The 25,094-nt window shown below is 34.0% G+C and overlaps 1 protein-coding gene across 6 annotated transcripts in view; it reads left to right on the forward strand.

Moving 5' to 3' along the window:
* Window positions 1–25,094, forward strand: part of LOC149790748 (uncharacterized) — a 253,054-nt gene that overhangs the window by 182,062 nt on the left and 45,898 nt on the right. For all 6 annotated transcript variants that reach the window (XM_089972803.1, XM_089972807.1, XM_089972808.1 and 3 more), the window contains 8 exons: window positions 5,366–5,518; window positions 14,209–14,364; window positions 15,536–15,619; window positions 16,725–16,828; window positions 17,736–17,837; window positions 19,400–20,292; window positions 20,921–21,363; window positions 24,853–25,050. In XM_089972803.1, the coding sequence (XP_089828929.1) occupies window positions 5,366–5,518; window positions 14,209–14,364; window positions 15,536–15,619; window positions 16,725–16,828; window positions 17,736–17,837; window positions 19,400–20,292; window positions 20,921–21,363; window positions 24,853–25,050 (2,133 nt within the window). The remainder of the gene's footprint in view (window positions 1–5,365; window positions 5,519–14,208; window positions 14,365–15,535; window positions 15,620–16,724; window positions 16,829–17,735; window positions 17,838–19,399; window positions 20,293–20,920; window positions 21,364–24,852; window positions 25,051–25,094) is intronic.

Raw genomic sequence — 25,094 nt, forward strand, 5'->3', positions numbered from 1 at the left:
AGTACTTCAGATGTTCACACCCACTTAACAAATGTATGCACTTTAAAGTAAATTGCTGATGCGACTCATTTTAATGAGCTTTCTTGCTTTCATGGTCAAATATTTCACACGACATGTCATTGTATGGTAGATCAGATGCTTCTTATTTCGTATGTCCCATATTTGATAACACAGGTCCCACATTTCTCAGGTGATTAATCCATCATTCACTTGTACAGATAGTTAGCGAATCTTTTATATAAAGCAGACAAAAAATACTTAGCCCAATGATGAGTTCAACCACCATTTTTCTTAGCATTTGCTAGGCTGTCCCCATTGTCTTGCAATGAAGGTAATGCTTGATTAGTCTTATTAATTTGTACCTACCTGCAAAAGAAATGAACTTGGATAGCAGTTAATTAAATGAAGCAAATAATATGGTTGGTTGGTTGGTTTTTACAGCCCTTCGAACATGGCATAACCTATATCATGCCAAGAATATGAGAGCGTTAAGTGACTTTCATAGGCATGCACAGAGACACCTGCTGGCCTGAGCTGGTATCAAATCCACATGCCACGGATTTCAAGCCAGATGTACTTCTACCAACTGTCAGATACCAAAGCTGCCAGTAACTGTTACATGAAACTATTTAAAGTGCTTGAAGTCATCAGCATAAAAAATTAAAGTGCTTAGTCAGCATAAAAAAACAAATATTCCTCTTCTTACATTTTGGTACGCTGATGTTGATTGACACTGCTGAGTTTCATTGGTGAGATATGAATTCTAATTTTGTTGAATTTCAAACTGAATACATTTACATGATGTCATATTGTAGTGATATTGTCAGTGTCCGGATACAGGATCATTCCCTAAAATACACTGGTATCGACAAGATTGGTTGTTTTTTTTTGTGGGTTTTTTTTAAACTGCACTTTTAACACATTACTGGCTACATCATTTCAAGCCTCTCCCTTGAACACACTGGAGCAGCCATTCTTGGGTGGGTATCAAACCCACATGCCTAGGAATGTGAATCAAAAGCTAAACTAACTGGATTATCATAAATACACCAATCCCTTTTATTTATTCTAACATTTCCCATACCCCTCATGAACCATCCCACAGAAAAATTTATTTTGATGTATACATATGAACATGTGTTGCTTTTTTTCTTATACCACATTCTTAATGAATGGTCTAATTTAAGGTCTGTAATTACTTATGGCTAAATGAAAAAGATATGATAAAGTTTTTTGTCCATGTTTGTGAATATTCAGTATACATGTAAAAATTTGGTTATGGTGAGCTGTTAAGTTGATATGGCACACACCTGCATGAATGTTATTGTATTGCCCTCGTTCATTTAATGGCTTAGTCAACGATGTTAAACGTTTTGTGTTAAAGGTTTACAGATCAAGCTTTATACAAGTCAAATACAATGGACATGGTGATGTACCAGGTTCCACTGATCACTTGTTTTGTGTATTTAACTTGATTCATTGGTATTTTTAAGAAACTGTATTTCTCCAATGATAGCCCACAGTTAATTAAAACCCATTCCAGACTCCAAACATGTGCAACTTATGGCCTGTGGGCTGCATCTGGCTTGTGACATGGTTTTATCCAAGTATATGCAACCTATGGCCCATGGGCTGCATCTGGCCTGTGACATGGTTTTATCTGGTTACCTTTATAACATACAGTGTGGCTATTGCTATCTGGCCCGAAGTCCTTGACGAAACTGCATGCCCCTGTCCTACTCAAAGAAAAAATTTTAAATTTGTTTTTAAGAAAGCTATTTGTGATGTAAAGCTCACCCCACTATTAAAAAAAGTTTTGAAGGCCATGCCCTCTGAGCTTTTCATTAGATAAATGCTGTCAAAACACCAATTTGTAAAACATGAACAATGTCTTTCAACATTTGTATTATGCATAATAAGGTATAACATTTTTCAAACATCTAATCCATGGCTGACCCAAAAGTGGTACAAGACCAAGCACAGCTGGAAACGCTGCTGGTATATACTCGTTTATATGTTGGGTCCAACTGCAAACAACATAGACCCTGAACAGCTATAGCATTATACATTGGCAAATCAGGATCTATATTGGTTGTTCTACTGATGACTCCTAACAGACCTGCATAGACTTGGATCTGCTTTCACATGGTTGTGTAGCTGGGTCTGTGCAGTTTACACTTAGACCCCAGCTATAAAAGAGTGTAGATATATGGTAACATAATGTACTGTCTTCAAGATTTCATGCTCCAATTAGCATCAAAGACCAGTGTGAAATGAATAATAATCCCAGTTAAGTGAAATACTTTCACCCTTGAAAATTGATAGATTAGTACATACCTTTAAAGGTTTTTAATTAGTATACAACAAAATGGTAATTGTATTGCAGCAAATAATAGTATTAGTGTCTTCAGTGAAAGTTTTGACTACAATTAAAAGTACAGGTTACTTGACACTACTTTTTGATCATTGAGACATTGAGAACTTTTACTATATTTAAGTACAAATGTCATGACACTACTTTTAATCAATGAGAGTTTTGACTACATTTGACAAATGCAAATACAAATGTCATGACACTACTTTTAATCAATGAGAGTTTTGACTACATTTGACAAATACAAATACAAATGTCATGACACTACTTTTAATCAATGAGAGTTTTGACTACATTTGACAAATACAAATACAAATGTCATGACACTACTTTTAATCATTGAGAGTTTTGACTACATTTGACAAATACAAATGTCATGACACTACTTTTAATCATTGAGAGTTTTGACTACATTTGACAAATACAAATGTCATGACACTGCTTTTAATCATTGAGAGTTTTGACTACATTTGACAAATACAAATGTCATGACACTACTTTTGACCCTTTTCAGTACATGTGACAAGTTCCACTCACATGTCTCTAGTTTTTACCTTTTTAAGAATTTTGACTACATTTAACAAACACAAATTTCATGACACTACTTTTGACCCAAAATTTGACTACCTAGTACCTTTGACAAACTCACATGACACTAGATTTGATTCTTTTGCTGTTTTTCAGCATATATGACATGTACAGCTTATATGACACTAGTTTTAATCCTTTGAAAGTTTTGATGGCATTTGACAACTGACATGACAGTGATGACATTAATTTTGACCCTTCTAGAGTTTAAAGTTTATTTACATGTACAACTAACATGACACAAGCTTTGAATATAAGCCTACATATTTAGTAGGGTTTGGGCAATCAAATGCAAAACAGTAAAACTTGTCCCAACAATTGTCATATCATTATATGTACATGTTGTGTAGCTATCACAAGAACTGTTTCACAAAATACAATTTAAATTTAAAAATCCTATGAAATTCTTGGTGATATTTTTTTTAGGTTTTATAAATAATTGCGTATTTACTAATTAAGTGCTGTCCATTGTGCATCCAAATCAGAGGTAGTTAAGTATTGACCTATATATTGCCATACCCATGATGCACTTGGTTGATCAGGGTCTTGTGGGGATTCAAATAGATCTGATCAGGCAGGTGACCTAAATTCTAACAAAAATATAACACCATTCTCAAGTCTTGAAGAATTTAACAAAAATATAACACCATTCTCAAGTCTTGAAGAATTTAACAAAAATATAACACCATTCTCAAGTCTTGAAGAATTTAACAAAAATATAACACCATTCTCAAGTCTTGAAGAATTTAACAAAAATATAACACCATTCTCAAGTCTTGAAGAATTTAACAAAAATAAAACACCATTCTCAAGTCTTAAAGAATTTAACAAAAATATAACAGTACCATTCTCAAGTCTTGAAGAATTTTTAAAAAATATGATATTAACTACATACAGGGCTCTACTTATGTCCCGTACACAATACAGTCGTCTGATGTTACAGGAATCAATGATCAAGAACAACAATATCAACAAAATTGTAATGTGATAGTTTATTACAGATTGTGGACTGTTTATTTTGTTGTTAAAATTCAATAACATGCTAGTACTCACATAACAAGCTATTTTTGCAGTCAAGAGTTTAAATAGACATTAAGTTACAAAGTGTTGTACTAGGTTTCAAACATATGGCAAAGACCTTTATTATGCTGAATGTGTGAGGTTTATAATGGGCAAATCCTAGTTTTAAAATGAAATTGGGTCAGGGATTTAAAAATTTATATTTCCCACAAAATGACACAAATTTGAAATTAAAAGACTGTTTAGGTCTGATTTATGATAACTGTGGATTGTTTTGTTTTGGTAGCACCATTTCTTTATGGTCTTGCTTAAAATTTTCATTGCTGCAGAATTGAATGGAAATGCATTTTAAGAACAGGAGGTGGGGTCCTGTTTTCTTTATAGCTGAATAGTTTGTGTTGAGTCGAAATTCATATTTTGCATCTGTTGGATCAAAATCAATGAAAATGTTTATACCCCAAAATGGACTGCTTCAGTGGCCTAGTGGTTAGAGCATCCGCCACGTATGCGAGAGGTCTTGGGTTCGATCCCTGGCTGAGTCATACCAAAGACTTACAAAAATGGTACTAACAGCTTCCTCGCTTGGCACTCAGCATTACGAGGTTAGTGTTAGGACTGGTCGGCCTGGTGTCAGGGTAATGTGACTGGGTGGGACATAATGCTACATGTTACGACATTATGCCCCAGTGCTAGACATCACTATAAACTGCCACACTGCAGACATTATAGCAATATGATGGAAAAATTGTTAAAACTACATTTTAAATTTTAAAAAAAAATCTAAATCATACACCCCAAGATGGTGAATCCACACTGTTTCGCAGAATTTACTGCATATACTGGTACCCATTTATTTGAATCCACCTGCAAACTGCACTGACCCAGATCTCCCATCACATAATGTGCCATCAGGCCAGGGATTTATGGAGCTCATTAGGAGTAATCATTAGAACAAACAACATAGACCCTGATCTACTGGTGCACTATGTGTTGGCAGATCAGGGTCTTTATTGTTTTACAGTTGGACTTGTCTTTTATGTGAATACATATGGTGGCCCATATAATACATTTTTAAATGCAATTGATATACATAGAGCATAATACCAATCCCCCTCTTTATAAGGTCCTTCATTATAGCACACTTTATTTTAAAAGGTGAAATTGGTCATGGATCCCATTTCATTAAATTACTCCGTGTACTTCGTTATAAGGTAGTCTCATTATTAGACAGTATGCTCTATAGTAATACATATATATATATATATATATATATATATATATATATATATATATATATATATATATATATATATATATATATATATAGTTATTAATAAATATTTAGTTCATTTTGTTTCAAAAGAAATATTTTGTGTACTTCAGAAATCAACAATGGCATACCACCCCCTCCCAGTACTGCATATCTGTCAAAGGCCCTTTCCATGGAAAGTTTGCATCAACCAAAGCCAAAAGAAGAACCTCCTCAGCCAGACCATAACAGCAATATTAACAAGCAGAAAGAGAAAGAAAAAAGAGGTTTGTAAAGTTGATGTTTCTGATAGATGCTGAGCGCCATTTATTGTCCTAGCGAGGGCTACACCAATATTGCTATGCATAAGTCAGGCTACACCAATATTGCTCTGCATCAGTCTGATTACACCATTATTGCTGTGCATAAGTCAGGCTACACCATTATTGCTCTGCGTCAGTCTGATTACACCAGTATTGCTGTGCATAAGTCAGGCTACACCATTATTGCTCTGCATCAGTCTGATTACACCAGTATTGCTGTGCATAAGTCAGGCTACACCATTATTGCTATGCATAAGTCAGGTTACACCAGTATTGCTGTGCATAAGTCAGGCTACACCATTATTGCTCTGCATCAGTCTGATTACACCAGTATTGCTGTGCATAAGTCAGGCTACACCATTATTGCTGTGCATAAGTCAGGCTACACCATTATTGCTCTGCATCAGTCTGATTACACCAGTATTGCTATGCATCAGTCTGATTACACCAATATTGATATGCATCAGTCTGATTACACCAGTATTGCTATGCATCAGTCTGATTACACTAATATTGCTATGCATCAGTCTGATTACACCAATATTGCTATGCATCAGTCTGATTACACCAGTATTGCTATGCATCAGTCTGATTACACTAATATTGCTATGCATCAGTCTGATTACACCAGTATTGCTATGCATCAGTCTGATTACACCAGTATTGCTATGCATCAGTCTGATTACACCAATATTGCTATGCATCAGTCTGATTACACCAGTATTGCTATGCATCAGTCTGATTACACCATTATTACTATGCATCAGTCTGATTACACTAATATTGCTATGCATCAGTCTAATTACACCATTATTGCTATGCACCAGTCTCATTACACCAGTATTACTATGCATCAGTCTGATTACACCAGTATTGCTAAGCATCAGTCTGATTACACCATATTGCTATGCATCAGTCTGATTACACTAATATTGCTATGCATCAGTCTGATTACACAAGTATTGCTTTTTTCTATCAGGCTACACCAGCATTGCTCTGCATCAGTCTGATTACACCAATATTGCTCTGCATCAGTCTGATTGCACCAATGTTGCTATGCATAAGTCAGGCTACACCAATATTGCTCTGCATCATTCTGATTACACCAGTATTGCTATGCATAAGTCTGATTACACCAGTATTGCTTTTATCTATCAGGCTACACCAGCATTGCTATGCATCAGTCTGGTTTCACCAATATTGCTTTGTATCAGTCTGATTACACCACTATTGCTATATGTCAGTGATGCTACATCAGTGTTGCTATGCATAAGTCAGGCTACACCAGTATTGCTATACATCAGTCTGATTACACCAGTATTGCTATACATCATTATGTCTACAAGCTGTATTTATGGTAAGGACTGGTCCTACAACATATAGCCCCAAAAAATTGTGATATTCATAAATTTTAAATCTGATGATTATAGATAAACCTACATTATAGCAGTTAACCTTTCTGTAGCATAATAATTAGGGTCTTGTCCCTATAAGAAATGATTCAAACTGTGTGCATGCATTATGAATTAGGGTTACACACACAAATGGATGCTGGTGTGAGCTTTTCAGGTGGATTGAGCCTTGATGAATATTTAATAACTGGGTCAAATCATCAACAGTGTTACATATTAAGATCTAAATGAGCTAGGGATAGTGTGTCCCCCAGTGTGACAGGGAGACAAATAATTGTTTTCATTTAAAGTACTGATCAGAAACGTGGCCCTCAAGGGATGCACAGGAGTCACAATTAAGAGGGAAACTAAGATAATTTTTTTAGCAAAGCCTCAGTTCTGCACTGGAGGTGCAAAACTATTTTGTTTTCCTATAGCAAATTTCACAATGCATCTCATTTTGTCAAAAGTGAAATGCTGGTGTTACCAAGCCCTAATTCAACCGATCTCTTCATTTTTTGTGTGGCATTTGGCTGGTCATCCAGCTGACAAAGGGATATGTGTCTAGACACATATACTACAAAGTGTGATGAAATTGAGACCAAAGAACAAGTGTTGTTCAAGTCAGTTGAGCTATTAAACTTCTTTTCTAAAGAATTATGTTTTACATATAGTGCATTATTTTCAGGTGCTGTCATTACTGTGCTATTACCCTGATATCATCTTTACATTAGTTTTTCAAAGTTACAAGAGGTTGTCATCACCTATTCTGGCTAGTTATTCACTCTGAGACATTGTTATTATTGTAAGTGCTAAACGATAAAAAGGGGCACTCTGAAAGGGACTAAATGATGTTATACTTCATGAAAAAGTTAGAAAGACTGTTAATTCTTCCATAAAAGTACAATACTTTTTTTATAGTAAATTTGTTTCACTCTTCAAGCTACTGATCATTAATTAATAGTGTTCCCTCTCTATAAATCCCCTCAATATAGCACTGCTCTCATAATGCAGGTAAAATATTTTTTTTCATAAATTTCTGTTTAACCTACCTCACTTGATTTTAGTTCTTAACTATTGAAAAAAATGTGGTTTTAGTTAAATAGCTGATTTTATTGCATTTTTTCACAATCATGACACATTCTTTTGGGAATACTTTGGTTTGCTGATTTATTACACAGCAACACAAGTCGGTTATTTAGTGCTGAGGCAATTGGAGTAAAGTGCCTTGCCTAGGTACACACCATGGTACATGTAGCTGACCCAGTCTGGTAAAATGGTAGGATTTGAACCTACTACCTGTCCCAGTTTGGTAAAATGGTAGGATTTGAACCTACTCCCTGTCCCAGTTTGGTAAAATAGTAGGATGTGAACCTGCTCCCTGTCCCAGTCTGGTATAATGGTAGGATTTTCACCTACTTGCTGTCCCAGTCTTGTAAAATGGTAGAATTTGAACCTACTCCCTGTCCCAGTTTGGTAAAATGGTAGGATTTTCACCTACTCCCTGTCCCAGTTTGGTAAAATAGTAGGATGTGAACCTACTCCCTGTCCTAGTCTGGTAAAATGGTAGGATTTTCACCTACTCCCTGTCCAAGTCTGGTAAAATGGTAGGATTTGAACCTACTCCCTGTCCAAGTCTGGTATAATGGTAGGATTTTCACCTACTCCCTGTCCCAGTCTGGTAAAATGGTAGGATTTGAAGCTACTCCCTGTCCCAGTTTGGTAAAATGGTAGGATTTGTACCTATTTGCTGTCCCAGTCTGGTATAATGATATGATTTTAACCTACTCCCTTTCCTAGTCTGGTATAATGGTAGGATTTTAACCTTCTCACTGTCCCAATCTGGTAAAATGGTAGGATTTGAACCTACTCCCTGTCCCAGTTTGGTAAAATAGTAGGATGTGAACCTATTCCCAGTCCCAGTCTGGTATAATAGTAGGATTTTAACCTACTCCCTGACCCAGTCTAGTAAAATGGTAGGATTTGAAGCTACTCCCTGTCCCAGTTTGGTAAAATGGTAGGATTTGAACCTACTCGCTGTCCCAGTCTGGTATAATGATATGATTTTAACCTACTTCCTTTCCTAGTCTGGTATAATGGTAGGATTTTAACCTTCTCACAGTCCCAATCTGGTAAAATGGTAGGATTTGAACCTACTCCCTGTCCCAGTTTGGTAAAATAGTAGGATGTGAACCTATTCCCTGTCCCAGTCTGGTATAATAGTAGGATTTTAACCTACTCCCTGACCCCATCTTGTAAAATGGTAGGATTTGAACCTACTCCCTGTCCCAGTTTGGTAAAATAGTAGGATTTAAACCTACTTCCTGTCCCAGTTTGGTAAAATGGTAGGATTTGAACCTACTCCCTGTCCCAGTCTAGTATTATGTTAGGATTTGAACCTACTCCTTTACCCAGTTTGGTAACATGGTAGGATTTGAACCTACCTCCTATTTGGAATGTGATACTTCAGAATAATTGACTTAAGTTATAGCTTGGGTCACTTTTACGATATCTACTACCTATAGATTGTATTTTATACATGGATAACTTCTTCAGAAATTAACATCTTGATCTTGTATCTTTTATATTGTAGTTACTGTATAATACATTTATTTTGAAGGCTATCTTGTAGTTACTGTATAACTATCGTTATTACATAATTACACTTATTTTGAAGGCTTTCTTGTAAGTACTATATAATTATCGTTACTATATAATTACACTTATTTTGAAGGCTATCTTTGCATTTTAAAACTTTTTTTTTTCAAGTATGGGCAATACTGGCTCAGTTAGATGCACAAGTCAATTTTGGAATTATAAAAAAATAATAATTTATTTTGCCCTGGGTGAAAAAAGTGTTATTATCAGCACTTAAAGTGGAGGGTCAGTCAACCAGAAATATATATTTTTTTGGCTTATGTAGTGTCTTGCATATATCAGGAGGGATTCTTAATAGTTCCACAGCTTCTGTGCAGACTTGCAAATTTGTTATTGGATTGTTATGCAAATAGCAGTTCTTTGGGTTTAGCATGTTTACAGTGTCAGTGCACTCTTTGTTTGGTATGATTAGGGTTTAGGACAGGGTCCATATTACAAAAACAGAACACTCTGTTTGGTATGAATAAGGTGTACAACAGGGTCCATATAACATAAACAGTACACTCTGTTTGGTATGAATAAGGTATACAACAAGGTCAGTATAACAAAAACAGTACACTCTATGTTTGGTATGAATAAGGTATACAACTGGGTCTGTATAACAAAAACAGTACACTCTGTGTTTGGTGTGATTATGGTTTAGGATAGGGTCAGTATAACAAAAACAGTACACTCTATGTTTGGTATGAATAAGGTATACAACAGTGTCCGTATAACAAAATCAGTACACTTTGTGTTTGGTACGATTAGGGTTAGGATATGGTCCTTTTAACAAACACAGTACACTCTGTGTTTGGTATGAATAAGGTATACAACAGGGTCCGTATTAAAAAAACAGTACATTCTGTGTTTGGTATGAATAAGGTATACAACAGGGTCCGTATAAAAAATCAGTACAGTTTGTGTTTGGTATGATTAGGGTTAGGATAGGGTCCTTTATAACGAACACAGTACACTCTCTGTTTGGTATGAATAAAGTATACAACAGGGTCTGTATAACAAAATCAGTACACTCTGTGTTTGGTATGATTAGGGTTAGGATAGGGTCTTTACAACAAACACAGTACAGTCTGTGTTTGGTATGAATAAGGTATACAACAGGGTCTGTATAACAAAAGCAGTGCACTCTGTGTTTGGTATGAGTAAGGTATACAACAGGGTCCGTATAACAAACACAGTACACTCTGTGTTTGGTATGAGTAAGGTATACAACAGGGTCCATATAATAAAAGCAGTGCACTCTGTGTTTGGTATGAGTAAGGTATACAACAGGGTCCGTATAACAAACACAGTACACTCTGTGTTTGGTATGAATAAGGTTTAGGATAGGGTCCGTATAACAAACACATGTTATGAGATTAGCACAAAAAGATTATGTACTACTATCAGACAACACCACATGTGCCATAAGGCCATCTTGAGAATGCTTTGCTTCACTACCCCTATGCCATATTAGACATGATCTTGTCATCAATGACCTGTGTATTACAAGTGTGATTGCACAGTACTTGGAAATATATATGTTCCTGGTTTAGAATGCATTTGCATAACTCAGTCACCATAAATCAGATGACTAGTGACATTAGTGACCTGGCAGCTGTTATTAGTCTTCTGTCAGGTTGACCTTAAAGTTGTCAGATTCAAGATAAATGATCCTGTTATAATGTGATGAACTGTTTGACAGTGTCCTGTAGACCCACTTTCCAATGTGATGAACTGTTTAACAGTGTCCTGTAGACCAACTTTCCATTGTGATGAACTGTTTAACAGTGTCCTGTAGACCAACTTTCCAATGTGATGAACTGTTTAACAGTGTCCTGTAGACCAACTTTCCAATGTGATGAACTGTTTGACAGTGTCCTGTAGACCCACTTTCCAAAAGCACGGAAGGCTAATAATTCTGGGAGTGAAAACAACATTTGATAGTGCATAAATTTGGTAAGAATTTTGAAACAAGACAGGGAGCTCTTTAAGACAAACTTTTCGAATTGTAGCATAAAGACAAATTGTAAACAGTATGCCAAATGGAGAGATGGGTATACTACTAATTTGGAAGCATAAAAAAGTTAAATATTATGCTGTAATTATATATTATATAGTGTATATTATGCTGTAATTGTATATAATATAGTGTATATTATTCTGTAATTGTATATAATATAGTGTATATTAATTGTATGTACTGTACATAATTTTCCTTGACTTCATCCTAAAAGAATTTGTACATAGTAAAGGCCACATCAGGGATTAGTTCTTGTATATTAATTCAGCGGCTCCCTTTGAATTATGACTTTATTAATATCGTGACTATTATTATTATTATTATTATTAGTATTATTATTATTATTATTAAATCATAATTTTTTCCAAAGTCATACATGCAGTCCTTGGCTTTATAAATTTCATCACTGATGAATCAGCGTAATTGAGACTGACAGAAAATGATGTTGACTTCTTAAAGTAGTCACATAATATGAGTTGTTGTTGCTGTTGTTATATGGTTTAATGCCATTTTTCAGCACAAGATAGGGCTATACATTGTGGCCAGTATAAATCGTGGAGGAAGAACCAGGGAAACCTCTCAGAAAGAACCATTGACCCACAAATGCTACTGGCAAGCTTTCTCACATACTACGAGCAATGTAGACTGTAATGTAGTCACATGCTACAAACAATGTAATAATGATATGAATAAATACTAAAATAAGTAATCAAGATATGAATAAATACTAAAATAAGTAATCAAGATATGAATAAATACTAAAATAAGTAATCAGGATATGAATAAATACTAAAATAAGTAATAATGATATGAATAAATACTAAAATAAGTAATCAAGATATGAATAAATACTAAAATAAGTAATCAGGATATGAATAAATACTAAAATAAGTAATCAGGATATGAATAAATACTAAAATAAGTAATCAAGATATGAATAAATACTAAAATAAGTAATCAAGATATGAATAAATACTAAAATAAGTAATCAAGATATGAATAAATACTAAAATAAGTAATCAGGATATGAATAAATACTAAAATAAGTAATAATGATATGAATAAATACTAAAATAAGTAATCAAGATATGAATAAATACTAAAATAAGTAATCAGGATATGAATAAATACTAAAATAAGTAATCAGGATATGAATAAATACTAAAATAAGTAATCAAGATATGAATAAATACTAAAATAAGTAATCAAGATATGAATAAATACTAAAATAAGTAATCAGGATATGAATAAATACTAAAATAAGTAATCAGGATATGAATAAATACTAAAATAAGTAATAATGATATGAATAAATACTAAAATAAGTAATCAAGATATGAATAAATACTAAAATAAGTAATCAAGATATGAATAAATACTAAAATAAGTAATCAAGATATGAATAAATACTAAAATAAGTAATCAGGATATGAATAAATACTAAAATAAGTAATAATGATATGAATAAATACTAAAATAAGTAATCAAGATATGAATAAATACTAAAATAAGTAATCAAGATATGAATAAATACTAAAATAAGTAATCAGGATATGAATAAATACTAAAATAAGTAATCAGGATATGAATAAATACTAAAATAAGTAATCAAGATATGAATAAATACTAAAATAAGTAATCAAGATATGAATAAATACTAAAATAAGTAATCAAGATATGAATAAATACTAAAATAAGTAATCAGGATATGAATAAATACTAAAATAAGTAATAATGATATGAATAAATACTAAAATAAGTAATCAAGATATGAATAAATACTAAAATAAGTAATCAGGATATGAATAAATACTAAAATAAGTAATCAGGATATGAATAAATACTAAAATAAGTAATCAGGATATGAATAAATACTAAAATAAGTAATCAAGATATGAAAATGATAGATGTGCCACACTATTACAATGTATGGTACCTGGTCAAGAGTGCATTAGGTACAATGTCCCCATAACCATTCACTGTATTTCATTCAGGAACTAAAATTGCTCAAAATTAACCCATACATTAACTGATCAGTGTTAAAAGTGATGGAGTCCCTGGCAAATCAGGGTATATGCATTTCATTAGGAGTAATCAGTAGAACAAACAACAGAGACCCTGATCTGCCAGTGCATTTGTGTGTTTTGCACTTAACACATTAACCCCAGGAGATTTTTGTCATTTTCATCTGAAACAAAATCGGATTCCAACCACGTGCAAATTTTGGGTAGAAAAAAAAATCACGTCCAAAAAATGAGGTTTTCCCCCCTGTATTTTGTAGTGAAAATAGACATTCCACATTTTGGTTGTTTGCTTCTTTGTAATGCAGCAGGAAGGGTAAAAATGAGGGTAATTCACAATAACTCCTGTGATATGATATTTACAGTGCAACCTGTCTATATAGGACACTTGAAAGGCTAGTATAATGGATCTTTACGGACAGGTGTCTACTATTTACAAGTTCCAGATGCAATGAAATTTAGAAAATGTGTTCATAATGGTTGTCCTTTATGAGTCTGTGTCCACTAGGTCAGGTTTTATTGTACAGACATGCTACAAAGACCTTTAAAAATTTATGGCACTGCTACATTCTTTATTTCCAGATATCTACAAAGAAGCTTTCGAGACCACAAAGCGAGCTGAGGAGGCAAAATTTAAGATGAAGTTTGACAAAATTCTTGAAGAGCTAAAGACCTCATTGGATAACCAGGCTTTGGAAGGGTTGGAACAAGCATCTTCAGCATATCACACAACATCATGTAATTACATCCATCCTATATTACCCTTGTCTCTATGTAATTACATTTATCCTATATTACCCTTGTTGCTGTATAATTACATCTATCCTATATTACCCTTGTCTCTTTGTAATTACATCTATCCTATATTACCCTTGTTGCTGTATAATTACATCTATCCTATATTACCCTTGTTGCTGTATAATTACATCTATCCTATATTACCCTTGTCTCTTTGTAATTACATCTATCCTATATTACCCTTGTTGCTGTATAATTACATCTATCCTATATTACCCTTGTTGCTGTATAATTACATCTATCCTATATTACTCTTGTCTCTTTGTAATTACATCTATCCTATTACCCTTGTTGCTAAATAATTACATCTGTCGTATATTATCCTTGTCTCTGTGTAATTACATCTATGCTATATTACCCTTGCCTCTATGTAATTACATCTATCCTATATTACTAAGAGACATATTTGGTTGGTTCTAAATGAAAATGTTGGCAATCTAGCATTTAATATAGTCACCAAGGCAGCAATCTTGAAACTTTTCTCATAGCTACTTCTCCTCAACAAAAAGCAACATGAGATTTTAACCAAAAGTCTTAAGATGTCTAGTTGGTCTCAAACAAAACTGATCTGACATCCAATAGTCACCATGGTAAGCCTCTTCAAAATCTTGATTTGCTTCCCCACAAATGCAGCCATCTTGAAAATTTCTCATAGCTACTTCTCGGGGAATTTTCATGGTGTGTGGTGGGGCTGAAAATTGGCCCCATTCCTGATTTGAGTGTAAATAAATTCCCATTCAGAAACTTAAGAAAATCTGGTGCAGTTCACCTGGAAAATTACTATAATGTCTAAGTAATTAAAAGTGTCAAAGTAGCCTTTGTCGTTAAGATGTTTACATGTTCAGTAATCTCTTCTTTTGTAATTTAACAAAAAATAGAATTAAAAAAATGCAAAATTTCCAAAACGATTTTCCATTTAATAGACCTCCAGACCCTGCTTCATTAAATAGTCTTTAATGGTATTATTATTTGTATGATTATCTAAAATATGTGTTCAGTGCATTTCAAAATGTTAATTTTAGTCAGAAAATCCACTTTAAAGTTTTTGCTTTCCACACAGTTTTTTATCACTTTGATGGTATGAATTTAATACATTTTTGTTGCATTTCAGATGGCGAAGCGATGGTTAGCTATAAGAACCGTGTTAGAGAGGTGCTTGTCAGCTTGTCACAGAGACTAGAGCTGGCCATAGAAAGTAAGTCTAACATAACAAACATTGCATTTACATGAGAGAATGTGGACACTGGCTATGTGGCTGTGAACATTTGATGGGAATGAGTCATTATTTAAAGGGAATTTCTTAACATCAGTAATAATGTGACATGATGGACTGGTAGCTGTAGGTTTAAGACAGGAATGTAGTTACTATATAATTATCGTTACTACATAATTACACTTATTACACTGTAACTCAGATGCAGGGTTATATACTAAGCAGTTCAGGATGTAACTCCAGATGTGACATTATAAATCAGTCAGTTCAGGATGTAACTCCAGATGTGACATTATAAATCAGTCAGTTCAAGATGTAACTCCAGATGTGACATTATAAATCAGTCAGTTCAGAATGTAACTGCAGATGTGACTTTAGAAATCAGTCAGATCAGGATGTAACTCCAGATGTGACATTAGAAATCAGTCAGTTCAGAGCTTCTAAAATAAAATGTCTCATTTTGAATAAGAGTGGCTCTGCACCTTACCCCAAAATGTTGCCATCATCCAGAATGAAATAAAAAAGAACTTTATCCAAATTCCACATTGTCGTAAGTAATAATGGTGTTTTTTCACAACTTATGTAAAGTCCAAGAATCATGGTTCCAGATTAAACTTTTTTCAGCTATACACCTACTACTACTATCCTGTCGAGTCTTTACAAATTGCTGTATTGAAAATTGGGCCAGATATACTTTATCCATTTGTACTGCATGATGATATGACTGAATCTTTTAAAAAACTACATTAAAAATCCACACACACAGACACATACACACACACACACACACACACACACACAAACACATACACACACACTGTACTGCATGTCAACACTGTAACACTATTTCAGTTTGCCAGCATCCTTGCTTTGTTTTGTATCATGGGATGAAGGTGTGTTAAACTACATCATTTGAAATCATCATTATCTGTCTTGCATAATGTGCCATATTTCCTCCCACCGGTCGATTTAAATCAACCTACCCAATACAATGACAACACCACTATCATCATTATCATCATCATCATCATCTGTTATTCATATCCTGTTCATTTATAATTATTAAAATTTGAATTATTATTTACAGGTTTTGATGAAAGTAACACATCTTCATCAATGGCTACATCACAGAAGGTCAAGCAGATGGTTTCCAAATTGGTGGAAGACAAGCTAGGAGAGAGCCTGGACTTGGTAAATATTTATAAAAATTACTTTTCTGGCCAGCTCAGATAGCAAAGTCAGAGGTATCATTCATTCCGCCATCAGCATCAACAATGATTTAAGACTTTGGTAGTTTTGTTCCACGGATCACATAGTTACAAATTCTAGATGGAATATATCTATATATATATATATATATATATATATATATATATATATATATATATATATATATATATATATATATATATATATATATATATATATATATATATATATAGACACACACACACCAATCCTTGCATAAAAGTCTTATTTGATTTTTGACTTCATAAATTGTGTGGTCATTTCATGCTTTTAATTATAATTAGATCTTGTTGAAAATGGCAAAATACTGAACAGAGAATAGTAAAGAAAAATAGCTTATAGTACTTCAGTAAGCAAATACTATATATGTTATAATGATTTAGAACAAAGGCAAAATTGTGTCATTTCATCAATAATGACATATATTTGTTACCCTTGTCTGTCTCTGTATAGTTCTGTATTACATTTAGGTCATGTTGTCAGTTGTGGTAGCTCAGTTGGTAGAACATTGGACTAATAAGCTATGTGTCTTGAGTTCAGTACCTGCCCATGTCAGCTGCCTAGGTGCGTCCTTGGGAATGGCACTGCATAACATGGCCTATGATGTGTTAAAATACCATTATGATCAACAGAAAAAGAATTAGCTGCAGTGGTGCTCCATTTATGTTCCATGAACACATTTCTAATTAATACCGACCTTTATCATCCATGTTTCCATTTTTGGATTTTGCCTGGGATATCTGCCATATTGGTTCATGTATGTGGACTATCTGGGGTTGAATTCTAATAAAGGCGGATTTGCAATAAACAGAGCATTGATGTTTTCATTTTTGATTGATTTGCATTTCAGACCTCAGATGAGGCTGTTTCAGATCTGTCCTCATTATCTGATGAATCTGGGGACCAGCAAAAGTCTTTTGAGGACCAGCTAGCTCAAGCTATCATAGCCAAGGTAAGCACTGAACTTTATTGGCATCACTTGTACAGATTCCAATATTTGTACTTACCTAGATCTGAACTTTATTGGCATCACTTGTACGGATTCCAATATTTGTACTCACCTAGATCTGAACTTTATTGGCATCACTTGTACAGATTCCAATATTTGTACTTACCTAGATCTGAAAATTGAACATGGTATATAGTAACAGGATCTCTTCTAGAACTGAACATTCACATTCGACCTGAAAAAGGGGTGAATATTTTGAATATTGGATGGATTTAATGAAAAAATAAAAGTAAGTTAGAAAATTATTTGCATAGGTTAGATTTAGGGATGATTTTTAGAAATTAGAATGCATTTAATATGAAAATCATCCGTACTTCAAGAAATGTATTAACAAGAAAATCTCTGCTTAACAGTCTTATGCAGTGATGTGAATTTAATTGGAATGGGTAGTTCCTGCATTACACACAGCAACATGCATTTTCATTTACATGTTGACGGTTTTGTAACATTTACAGGCAGTGAGCAAAATTTACCTGTAGCTTTTGCATAGAAGTTTATTTTGTGTCAGAAAACCTTGTACATTTGATGTGAATACATCCTCACATTGTCATTAGGACACCTCTCAACCCCATTCACAGAGCAGTCATCCTTTTGAAGAACATCATGTTAATGGACATGTGTTGAATATGTGATCAAAGAAAAATTTATAATGTTGCAGTTGCTTCACCCTTTCACCCCATTGGAGTCTTCCTTCGACAAATATTATCCTGGTGTTACTTCTATCCTCTGCATATGCTGTTTAATTTTTGGTAACCTTCACTTCCTTTCAGAATTTGGTTCTTTAAGGGACCTCTAAGATTACCACACTGCATCCCCCACCCCTTAGGGGGTTCGGGTACACATGTATTCATTATAAGTTACACTGGTTATGAGCAAGTCTTTTTCATACATAAATTGTGTATTCCTTGTTCCAAATCCAGTGTTTTTTACTTTTGCATATTGATAATTGTTCTCGTGATTTGCATGTGATTTGCATGTGCAGTCACTCCTTAATTAAGACTTACCATGATAGAATGTCTTTAGTAGAAGAAAAGACTCGAATGTTCTCCTTGTTTACCTTGTGTACAGTTCATGCACTGGGAGTGTATGTAGCGCACACCATAGAAACAACATAAACATATATATAAACCTATTTTCATTGTCCAATATTTTCTTTTTGGAAAACCAGAGAAAATCCCTAATTGCTGGTAGGTGGGTATTTTATTGACCTAAATCTACCAGTGTAACTGCCCGCTTTTGAGGGTAATACATAATCTGTACGATGGCAAACTTTATTTTTATTTTAGAGGAAGTTAATCCTGCCCTTTAAAAAATCAACTCAGTGACCGATTCATTCTCACCAAAAAATCTTACAAATGAAGAAATCAAAATTGGAGAGACTGTTCTTTACAATTTCATTTAAACTATTTTGACTTATGTAATGATACAATTATTTTTAAATTTATGCTTTGAAAATATAGATTTTGTATGTAAAATAAATTATTTCCTCTTTTAATTTTTGTCAGTTTTTGGAAAACCACAGAAAAGAGGCTAGTGTTCAACTTCATTTGGCTGAGGCACAAGATATGATTGACAGTGGAGGTTACTCTTCTGGAATGGAGGATCATAAAGTAGAACATGCAATGAGCTTTTCTGACTCGGAAGATAAAAATGAAACTGATACCACTTTGAAAACTGAAGAAAGAAGACACTCTTTTGTAAACAGTCATTTCTCAGAGAAAGAAATATGGGAATTTAATGGACAAGAAAATGGTGAAGAATTTACAGAAATAGATTCAAATGGAAATAAATTAAATAAAACCAAAGAAGAAAGGAAAGGTGATTCTGAAAAAGATTTGGCTGATATTTGTGAACCAGTAGACGAAAAGGAAATTTTGGAACAAGAATTTGAAAAGTTGCGAAGTTTTGCCACAGATTTTGCACCTAGACCCCTATATGAAGTACACGTGAGAGAGGAAATAGAGGAAGAGCCGATTGAGGAGGTAATAGAATCAGTCAAGGTTGATCGTAGTGAAAGTCGGGATGAATTTGAGGCGCGGTGCTCATCTTATGAACGTGTTCATGATTCTCATGTATCACTACCAGATTTTGATGATGTAGATTTTGACGCTGATTATAGTGATGTCAGCAACAGAGAGATCGATCCAGACTTGTTATCTATGAACATGATCGGCCTTGATCCAATTGAAGAAGAAACAGAGGAAGAATTAGAGACAGACAAAAATGACAGTACATCTGATGAATTGGATTGGAGAAGAAATTGGATATTCAAGGGAAATACTACAGTGTCACCCTACAGTAATGTTGGTTTTAAACGAGTAGGGGAGGAAGATGGCAATGTCTACATGATGACGATACCTCAGCCTAACCTAGAATATGTTCCTCAGATTGGAAACAGGTTTGTACTGCATTTATCATACATGTTGACCTCCTGGCTGCAATGGTTTTCCTTCCAAGATGAGAGGTGTCTCTTTTCTCTCCCATCACTCACTGAAATCTCGTGTGTGCAGAATTATTATTGAAATATTTACATTTTTCCTGCTTTTTTTCACACCTTGCTTCCATTGTAAGTTTATTTGTGGTAATACTTCTGGTGGCCATGTGACTTTGAACTGGCAAAGCAGGACAAGATTTTTTTATTGCTAATTTTAAGGAGGATAAAAAAATTAAAATCCCTTTTATTCCATCGACAGAGTGTGTTGGTTTTAGTACTCAGGTTTGTCCATGAGAGTCGAAGTATAGGCTTTATAGTGAGGATGCCTTATAATGAAGTACATCATACTCTAATTAATGCAGTGGGATTCATGACCATATATGTCTTACAGCTAGAACTGTGTTATAATGAAGGGCTGTATAGGGAGGGAGTGATGTAGTTATCTTTCCATTTATGTCTTTCTTACTCTGTTCTCCTCCCATCTCTGCTCCTTTTCTATCTAAACATATATGTCTTTGTATGTGTTTACTGATCTTTATATCTTTCTATTTTGTCTCATTTGTCCGTAACTCATAATATATATAATTTTCAGGGATGCTGATGAACTCTCAGATTTTTCAGACTACAGTGGTGAGAAAACGGACAGTTCCGAAGGACTTAGCGATGAAGAATCAGCGTTCTATTCAAAAACTTCAGAGGAGATTGAAAGGATCACACGAATATCTTCCAATACACAAACACAAAACTCTTCTCTTACTTCAATCTCAGTTCAGACTGATGAATCTGATGCAGACACCTCAACGTCAAAAGCACTATCATCTTCATTCTCAGACTCAGGAATTAAAAATCATAGTTCTCTAGATAGAAGTAAAACTGAAGATAACTCGAGCAAAAAACCTAGTCTCAAGCTATCAGAAGAGTTGATTCCAGCTGTAGGTGGAGATCCAAAGTTTGAAATCTCTCCAGAGAGCTTCACCGTCCCTGAAGGGGAACCTGCTAAATTCAGCTGCCGAGTATGTGGTACAGCACCAGTTGGTGAGTACAACTGTGTAAAATTATGAAGTACAAATTTAAAAATGGAGATAGATATGTAGTCAGTAGCATATCAAAATGTTGATCTTTTATTACTTTATAATCGTACTTAACTGTAACACAAATTAAAGGCAGCATTCTTAAACAGTAGCTTGAATTTGATGACTCGATTTAGCGTGGTATTTATGAATCATCTGTGGCCTTACAGAATCACCTACTGGCCACTCTCCCAGTATGTATGAGTGGTCTAAGGTACTCAATGACATATCACCTTTGTGTGGGATTAAGAAATGGTCACAGCCATACCCACTATGGTAGAAAGCTTACCAGTAGCTTCCATTGGGTATGTGGTATTTCTTGGTGTAATCTTGGTTTCTTCCTTAAATAAGAGAATGCATTTTTAACCTTATGGAGGGCATATCTTTACTCTGTATAAGTTTATAGACTAATTTCATGCAGAAGAAAACAAGTTTATTTTATTTGGTTAATGCTGGCATAGAGGACTTGTATTTCATTATTTATCTCCCATTTTGAAAGTAGCCTTTTTGTTTTGGTCTTACCATCTTTTGAAAACACGAAGACAAACAACAGCGTTGACACTACATGATGAACTGCAACAGATTGTTGTATTAAAAGAACATTGTATTTCTTTGCCATAATACAGTTTAACAAACCTATGACTGTATCTGTCTGTCTGTGAGCATTGTATTTCTGTCCTGTAATACAGATAAATACAGCTATTGCTATATCTGTCTGTCTGTGAACATTGTATTTCTGTTCCATAATACAGATAAATACAGCTATTGCTATATCTGTCTGTCTGTGAACGTTGTATTTCTGTCCCATAATACAGATGAATACAGCTATTGCTATATCTGTCCCTATGTGAACATTGTATTTCTGTCCCATAATACAGATGAATACGGCTATTGCTATATCTGTCTGTCTGTGAACATTGTATTTCTGTCCCATAATACAGATGAATACAGCTATTGCTATATCTCTGTCTGTGAACATTGTATTTCTGTCCCATAATACAGATGAATACAGCTATTGCTATATCTGTCTGTCTGTGAACATTGTATTTCTGTCCCATAATACAGATGAATACAGCTATTGCTATATCTGTCTGTGAACATTTTCATTTCTGTCCCGGGGCCCCGAGTGGCCGAGTGGTCTAAAGCGCTCTCCGTTACGGATCACTGCCATCTCACCTCTGTCTGCATGGGTTCGAATCTCGGATTCGGCCAATGTGGATATGTGAGAAAACTTGCCAGTAGCTTCTCGAGGGTCGGTGGTTCTTTCCGGGGATTTCCCGGGTTCTTCCTCCACCATTAATACTGGCCGCCATGTATAGCCTATCGTGTGCTGAAAAATGGCGTTAAACCCTACAACAACAACAACATTTCTGTCCCATAATACAGATGAATACAGCTATTGCTATATCTGTCTGTGAACATTTTCATTTCAGGAGCACAATGCTCAAACTGTTGAAGTTCTTTCAACTAAAACATTCTTTCAAATGTCAAGTTGTGTGTAGGTGTTTTTTTGATGCATAGAAATTTCTGTATTCAATATTTTATATTACCATAGTCATAGTATAGCATAATTATTATATAAATTCAGAATGGTGGATGTTAGAGTCCTAGCATAAGTGGTGTAACATTTGAGAGTGCTGCACAATAGGGTACCTTTAGTAGGAGTGTAAGGTTGGTACTAAGTACTTAGTCTTGCATAAGCTTGGTACTGAGAATTTGGTCTTGTGTAAACTTGGTGCTGAGTATTTGGTCTTGTGCAAGCTTGGTGCTGAGTATTTGGCCTTATATAAGCTTGGTACTGAGTGATTGGTCTTGTATAAGCTTGGCACTGAGTACTTGGTCTTCTGTAAGCTTGGCACAGAGTACATTGTCTTACATAAGCTTGGTACTGAGTACTTGGTCTTCTATAAGCTTGGTACTGAGTACTTGGTCTTCTATAAGCTTGGTACTGAGTACTTGGTCTTACATAAGCTTGGTACTGAGTACTTGGTCTTCTATCAGCTTGGCACAGGGTATTAAGTCTTAAATAAGTTATTCTCTAGATGATTCTTGTTATATTTTCCCAAAATATAAAAAAATCATCAAGGATCGAACACCTTTTCTAATATAATATTTTTTGCTACAGTATAGAAAGTGCTGTTGACCTTTTCTCCGATGACAGTATTGGTTAAAAGAAAATTCAAACATGTAGTCAGTAAACTTGTATCCACTTACATGACGGTATTCCCTCTTCATAAATACTATCCACGGAAACCCTGGAGTATATTGCTTTATAAGGAAACCATTTCATAAGTACATTATACAGTATTCCCTCATTATAATGCTGTCTTTGATGACTGAAATTGGTTACAATAAAATATGAAGAAATGGGAAGTAAACTTGAATCCATTTACAAAATACAGTAATCCCTCATCATACTTCTATCCATGGAAACCAGAGTATACAGTTGTATACCACTTGAGCTGTAGAGTATACCACCTTATAATGAGACCACTTTATAATAAAGTACATACTATAGTACTTATAATGAGACCACTTTATAATAAAGTACATACTGTAGTACTTATAATGAGACCACTTTATAATAAAGTACATACTATAGTACTTATAATGAGACCACTTTATAATAAAATACATACTATAGTACTTATAATGAGACCAATTTATAATAAAGTACATACTATAGTACTTATAATGAGACCACTTTATAATACAGTACATACTATAGTACTTATAATGAGATCACTTTATAATACAGTACATACTATAGTACTTATGAGACTACTTTCTAATAAAGTACATACTATAGTACTTATAATGAGACTACTTTGTAATAAAGTACATGTTATAGTACTTATAATGAGACCTCTTTATAATAAAATACATACTATAGTACTTATAATGAGACCACTTTATAATAATGTACATACTATAGTACTTATAATGAGACCACTTTATAATAAAGTACATACTATAGTACTTATAATGAGACCACTTTATAATAAAGTACATACTATAGTACTTATAATGAGACCACTTTATAATAAAGTACATACTATAGTACTTATAATGAGACCACTTTATAATAAAGTACATACTATAGTACTTATAATGGGACCACTTTATAATAATGTACATACTATGGTACTTATAATGAGACCACTTTATAATAAAATACATACTATAGTACTTATAATGAGACCACTTTATAATAAAGTATATATGGTAGTACTTATAAAAATGCTGTCCATGGGAGCTGCAGTTTATGCCACCTTAAAGTAAGGTTGCCTTATAATGAATTATATGGTACATAATAATTTATCTACCACATTATGGCTCGATGACCATACCTACCTGAGATAAAAGGAAATGTTTTTGTTTTTTTTATTGACTTATAGTGAGTGAGTCCTGATTCATTTTTTCTTCTAATAATTCTGATTTATTATGTTTATAGATGTTTTCTGGTACAAAGTCTCAGGGGATGAAGTGGAGGAATTGGAAGAATCAGAAAAATATGAAATAGTGAAAGAAATGAACAAATGTCATGTGACCATGTTTAATCTGACCCAAGAGAAAGATGCTGGACAGTATATGTGTTTAGCTATTAATGAAAAGGGACAATGTTGCCAATATTTTATATTGTCAATCAAAAGTAAGTATGTGTCTGCTGACTCAAAATTAAGTCATAATGCTTTT

This window comes from Sinohyriopsis cumingii, chromosome 10 (genome assembly GCF_028554795.1).
Source record: "Sinohyriopsis cumingii isolate HCF-2022 chromosome 10, ASM2855479v2, whole genome shotgun sequence".
NCBI lineage: Eukaryota > Metazoa > Mollusca > Bivalvia > Unionida > Unionidae > Sinohyriopsis > Sinohyriopsis cumingii.